A 6,281-nucleotide genomic window follows, 5' to 3' on the forward strand; every position below is an offset into this window, starting at 1 on the left:
ATCAGTTCTTCGTCAGCCCCAGTTTGGCCACAGAAGTCCTGGCCTTAATTGAAGATGAGGACCCTGCGTCAGCTGATGAGGGAAAAACTCCCTTAGAAAAAGCTTCCCAGGGCCCTGTTGGTGCTTCCAGGCTTGTGCAGCCCAGGAAGGGGTAGCCACGCGTCGCGGGACCAGAGATTCCCCTCTGGCAAGTCAGGAGAGTGGAGCTTTGGAGGCCGGCAGGGGGAGGAGCCCCAGGCCCTGACGGACGTGGGGAGGACCCTGGGCCAGGACGCGCGGGGACCACCGAGTTCTCGGCGGCGGGGTCCTAGAGCGCCCCACCCCTGCTTTCGGCCCTCGGAGACCCCGGGCGGCCGCCGCCGAGGGCCGGATGCGGCTGCGCCGACTTCCTTTCGGGCCCGGACCTCAGGGCGGAGGGCGCGCGGCGTTTGTTCGGCGGCGGCCGGATTCCCGGGACCGGGCTGAAAGTGAGGTGAGGACGCCGAGTGGGACCCGAGGAGACGACTCCCCGCGCCCCCGTAACAGAGGGGACCCCTCCCCGCCATGGGCCCGTTTGGCCCCAGCTCCGGGCGGTCCCGGCGGAATGTGAGGCGGAATTCGGCCTAGAAGTTCTCAGAGACCAGGCCTCCGTCTCGGGAGTAGTCCCGATACTACCGAGGGAGGCGGTCCTAACTAGATTCAAGATGAGGGCCCCGAGTGCTAACGAGCGGACCTTGACCCAACAGAGGGGACTACTCTGGGAAGCACCCCTGCACTCAGCTCTAGGAGGCTCCATGCCGGGTAGACAGATGCCGAGGGAGCTACCTTCTTCTCTAGCAGCTAAGGGGATTCAGGGTTATACCGACAGCTCGCATACTCAGCCTAGGAGGCCCGGGGCAGAGCTGGCAAGCTGAGGTGCCCCCTCATTTCCTCTCGAGGTGGTGATCTCAGGGAAGTGACGGCCTGTATCTAATGGCATAAGCCCCATTCAGCGAAAGGATCCCAGTCCCTAAACAGGAATCGACGTTGTGGTACTGAGTGATGATGGGGGAATTCCTCCAGGAAAGAAGGGGGCCGCATGAAGCCCAAACCCTGTTTTCACACTTGGGAAACTTGGGCATGGTGACATGATACATTACACTCACTTCTTCCCAGAACATCTCAGGGAAGTGAAGAACCAGGTCAAAGGGGGCAGCCTCAGGCCAGCAGAGGGAGGATATGGGGTCATGCCACGTGTCATGGTTCATGAGTTGGAGCCCTGCGTGCGTCTCTGCACTCATGGCCCAGAGCCTGCTTGGATTCTTTCTCTCTGCTCCTCCCCCCTCCTTCCTTACTCTTGCAAAAGCAATCAATAAATAAAGTCCTGACTAGTATTATCTCTGGGAGATCTCCAAGGTAGATGCCATATGAAGTGCACATCAGTTTCCACTCCATGGTAACAGGAAAGTGAGAGTCTTGGTCCAAGGGGAGTGGTTCTAGATCAGCAGAGGCAGAAATCTTAGACCCTGTTGTGAGCCAGATTTAGACCTTGAGTTGGGATCCTATGGAGGACCACCTGCCATAGGACATCAACCTGCCTGCAGTAGCTTTTACTCTTGAGAGACCACGTTTGGTCAGTTAAGGTTGTCTTCGCTTCTTCCTCTTGGAACTTATGCTCTTAATATGAGGACTCTAGGGATCATCCAATCCTGAATAGAGGGGACATCAAAGCATCCATCTTAACCCTTTGATTTCAGCCCAAGAATTCTCAGGGGAGAGCCTTCATGTTGAGCATCCCCTGACTTCTTTATATCAGGTCTAAAGGAGGTGATATTCTTAGTCTGAAGGTTAAACCAAAGTTAACAAGGGAGAGTGGTTCTGAGCCTTTTAAGGAACCAAAGTGAAGGCCTTAAATGAGGCTGAGGATCCCAGTGAACTCAGGACAGAATGGACCCTGCTGAGCTCTCAGCACTGGGCAGGGAAGTAGACTTAGGTGCCCCTTCACTTCCTTCTCCTGGGTCCCTGGGAGCTTTGAGGTGTGAAATAACAGGTAGCAGAGGGAAGGCTGCCCCATCTCTGCCAAGACTTGGTATGATAACACTAAAGATAAATGGAGAGGGCCCAACACGCCAGAACACAGAGGCCTCTACTGCAAACATCTGCTCTCACCTCAGTAAACCCGAGGCAGGGCTAGTAGGATGCAAATAAGACTCACTGTGAGGGTTCTGTGGTTCTCTGTAAGATTCTTAGGGGATAGGATGACCAAGAGAACAGGAGCCTTTGTCGGGTCCTAGAGCAGTATCCTCAAGTATCCTGCCGAGGTCACCTTTGATAAATCCAAAGTGGAATCTACCTGTTGAAGGTGATAACATCATCTTATTCTCGCTTCTGCAGTTGCCCATATCACCTGTCCACTGGCTCACACCCTTGCCTGCTATCTCTGAGCACAGCCATTATGCCTCGTGGTCAGAAGAGTAAGCTCCGTGCTCGTGAGAAACGCCGCCTTAACAGAGCCGAGACCCAAGGTCTTAAGAGTGCTCAGGCAACTACAGCAGAGGAAGAAGAGGCTACTCCTTCCTCCTCTCCTGTTCTTGGGGGTGCTTCCTCAAGCTCCCCTACTGCTGGCACTTCCCAGGAGCCTCAAAAAGCCCCAGCCACCACCAGGGCTGCTGCACGTGCTTCACGGCGAAGATCTAAGGCAGGTGCCAAGAGCCAGGTTGAGGAAAGTAAAAATTCCTCTCTGGCCTCAACTTCCACCGGGAAAGCTCAAAACGATCCTCTAAGCAGGAAGGTGGGGATGTTGGTACAGTTTCTGCTGTATAAGTATAAATTGAAGGAGCCCATTAAGAAGATAGACATGATGAAGATCGTCCACAAAAGGAACAGGGAGCAGTTCGCTGAGATCCTCAAGAGAGCCACTGAGCGCATGGATCTGGTCTTTGGCCTCAAATTAAAGGAAGTCAAGCCTGGCAGTAACTCCTACACCCTCACCAGCAACCTAGACCTCACCGACGATGGCACTATGAATAATCTCTGGGGCTTTCCGAAGAATGGGCTTCTCATGCCTCTCCTAGGTGTCATCTTCTTGAATGGCAACTGCACCTCTGAGGAGCAGATCTGGGAATTCCTGAATATTTTGGGCGTCTATGATGGAAGGAGGCACTTCATCTTCGGGGAGCCCAGGAAGCTCATCACCCAAGATTTCGTGCAGGAAAAGTACCTGGAGTACCGCCAGGTGCCCGGCAGCAATCCTCCACGCTATCAGTTCCTATGGGGCCCCAGAGCCCATGCTGAAACCAGCAAGATGAAAGTCCTCGAGTTTTTGGCCAAGGTCCACAATACCATCCCCAGTGCCTTCCTGCCCCATTATGAAGAGGCTCTGCGAGATGAGGAAGAGAGAACCCAAGCCAGAGCTGCAACCAAGCATGCCTCTACTGCCAAGGCCACTGCATGTTCCCAGGCCACATCTGGCCACTCTTCTCCCTAGAGAGGGCTGAGGCAGATTCTTCGCTTTGTCATGGGAAGGCCTGTTAAGTAGTGTTTGTCATGGGCACAAATAATTTGTTGATTCCTTTTTTTTAAATATATTCTTCAGGCACTGTTCCTTTCAATAGAAAGTTTATGTAGATTCAGAATATAAGTTTTTGGATGACACAGATCACACATTTATTGCTGTTTATCAGTTTTAGGTGTAAGAGTTTATTTGTTTTGAAATATAGATCAGAAATTGTTAAATCACTTTTGTGATCCAGAGCAAGATAAGATGGCTTTAAGATAGGATATCCTTGGAAGTGTGAAAGAATTCCACACTAAAATAGTTAGGATGAGAAGATCGATCGATCGATAGATAACTAGATACATAGAAACCTAGATTCGTAGATAGATGGATAGGTACATAGGTATACAGATAACATAGATTACATAGATACGCAGATAGGTACATTGATACAGTAATAATTGGTTAATTCTTTGTTTGCCTTACTCTATTCTTTTTCTAAATTTAAAAGACATATACCTGCATTTGTTTGTGTTTGTTAAGAATGTTTGATAATATATGATCATAATGAATCAAACCTCTTTATATATGTCTCTTATTTTACACAAACATTGAGCATCTGCTCTTGGGAAGTTTTCATCCTTGTACTGGGGGCGTTTAGTCAAAGAAGACCTAGCCCCTGCCCCTGCGATTATAGATTATAGGAGCAGCTGTCACTATGGGAAGAAGGTGAGATAGTAGTACTCCATAAAGAACAAGGGAAGGGGCACCTACGTGGCTCAGTCAGTTAAGCATTTGACTTCGGCTCAGGTTATGATCTTGCGGTTGGTGGGTTCGATCCCCACATTGGTCTCTGCTGACAGCTCAGAGCCTGGAGCCTGCTTTGGGTTTTTGTGTCTCCCTCTCTCTCTGCCCCTCCCCCACTGGCTCTCTCTCTATCTCACGTGCTCGCTCGCTCTCAAAAATAAACATTTAAAAAAAAAGAACAAGTGAAAATCTTGGTAAAGAGGGGGCCGAGAGAACATACTACTTAGTTTTCATTCCTAAGCAGAATTTTGGCTGATGGGGAGGTTTTTCTTGGCCAGAGCACTGCATATTTTCTGACATGTCTTAGATGTAAAATGAAACAAAACAAAATTCAGCTGCACAGATGGTAATGTCTGAGGTCAAGATAATCATAGTAATACCTGCCATTCCCAAATGTCTCAGTATAGATGCTTTCTGTACATTAGACAGTCCTAAAAGATAGGGTTTATCAAACTTACTTCACAGGGGAAGCCTGAGGCTCATAGAATTAGAGTTTGGCAGCGTGCCAAAAGGCATAGGGCTAGTAAATGACAAGGCTGGGCCTAGGCTCCCGCCAGAATTAACTACAGAGGCTACATTGTTTTACTCCTCGCACCCTGAGACACACCCTGTGTTTATTTCAGTTTTGTTTTCAGTACTTCAAAATTCGTCTTAGGTGCTAAAGAAGAATAGCCTTGTGTCCAAACTGCTGGGCTGGAATATATAGCCAGAGCAAAAAGAAAGCCAGAATAGCTGAGAGGGATAAATAAAGGACACTATTAGGTGACAGTATGATTACATTTGCAATGCTAAATAATCTCAAAAGATCAGTGGCTCTCAAAATTAGCCTGGACAATCTCTTACCGGTAGAAAGGAAATCTAGCAGAACAGAAGTTACATGAGAATCTTCATCAGGCTGATAAACAGAAGGAATAGATCAATGTGTGTTTTCCCCTGACACCCCATCACCTGTCCTGGGACTCCTGCCTTGTGCTAGCGCTTGCCCATTTCACATCACTCCCAGGACAGAGTTGCATTCTCTGCGGGGATTGTAAAGCAGCAACTGCTCCAGGGTTTGCAGAGATGTGCAATTTCCCAGGAAGCCTTAAATCCAAGAGACAGAAACCGAGGCAAGGGCCCCATGTAGGAGGACTGGGGAGACCAATGCCCCAGAATATAGGGAATGCCAGGGACTTTGGTCCCGTCTGTTCTTGAACACACAAGGTCTCAGACACAGTTGTTAGACTGAGCATACCCTCCCTTATTCTGCAGGCTTTTCACTGGCGTAAAAACCTTGGTTTGAGACCCAAGTTCTCCTATCACTAGAGAAGGGGTATTGGTCTCTCATAGATGTAATGGAGATAAACCTGAATGAGGGTGGTGGAAGAACCTAGCCAGAACAGTAGGATCCCATAAAATCCTGTCCCGCTGTCAGCTCTGTGAGTCCAGAAGAGTCGTGGCTGCTTGTGGCTAACATTGATTTTTCAACTCTGGTCCCAGAAAGTTGAGACCTTTGTCTGATGGCTGTATCTTCAAATTAGCAGAGAGGGTGGGGTTCCAGGAAGGATACAGGGTCAGAGTGAAGATGCTGTGTGGGGACATGGGGGTCCCCCCACCCACATCTGACAGGGCTGCACCTAACCCCTTCTCTGCTGCTAGCCTAGGAGGCACAGGCGAGAGCTGCCACGCTCATGTGCCCCCTACCTCCGCCTTCTGCCTGGAGGGAATCAAGGAAACGAGGGCCTTGGTTTTATAGGCTCGCTATTAAGTGGAATCCCAGCTGTGACGGTGTCAAGGTGAGAACTCCGTATGAGGAATGGGGCAACCAACTACTCCGTACCAGGTATATTATGACATACTAGAACAATAATAGTATTAAAATCAATGTGGGGTATGAATAAGGGGAAAAAAGATGATTTTTGCAGGCAATAGGATCATCTGCATATGTGATTTCAGATAACCTTAAAAGATCAGGGACTCAAAAAATTCTTTGACTCAGGATCTTCCCTACAAAAAGCAAATCTATGAGAACAGTGGTTAC

The 6,281-nt window shown here is 49.2% G+C and overlaps 1 protein-coding gene across 1 annotated transcript; it reads left to right on the plus strand.

Moving 5' to 3' along the window:
* Positions 1-2,413: 2,413 nt before the first annotated feature.
* LOC124509665 (melanoma-associated antigen B2-like) lies at positions 2,414-3,445 on the plus strand. The gene has a single exon (XM_047076376.1). The coding sequence runs from the start codon at positions 2,414-2,416 to the stop codon at positions 3,443-3,445; it is 1,032 nt and encodes a 343-aa protein (XP_046932332.1).
* The last annotated feature ends 2,836 nt before the right edge of the window (positions 3,446-6,281 follow it).

The sequence above is a fragment of the Lynx rufus genome, unplaced genomic scaffold (assembly GCF_022079265.1).
Source record: "Lynx rufus isolate CCGP_SWC_20201006 ecotype Redwood Valley unplaced genomic scaffold, mLynRuf1.p SCAF_14, whole genome shotgun sequence".
Classification (NCBI taxonomy): Eukaryota; Metazoa; Chordata; class Mammalia; order Carnivora; family Felidae; genus Lynx; species Lynx rufus.

Excerpts from the sequence above, each read along its gene's own strand:
- LOC124509665 (XM_047076376.1), top strand. The coding sequence starts at position 2,414 with ATGCCTCGTGGTCAGAAGAGTAAGCTCCGTGCTCGTGAGAAACGCCGC.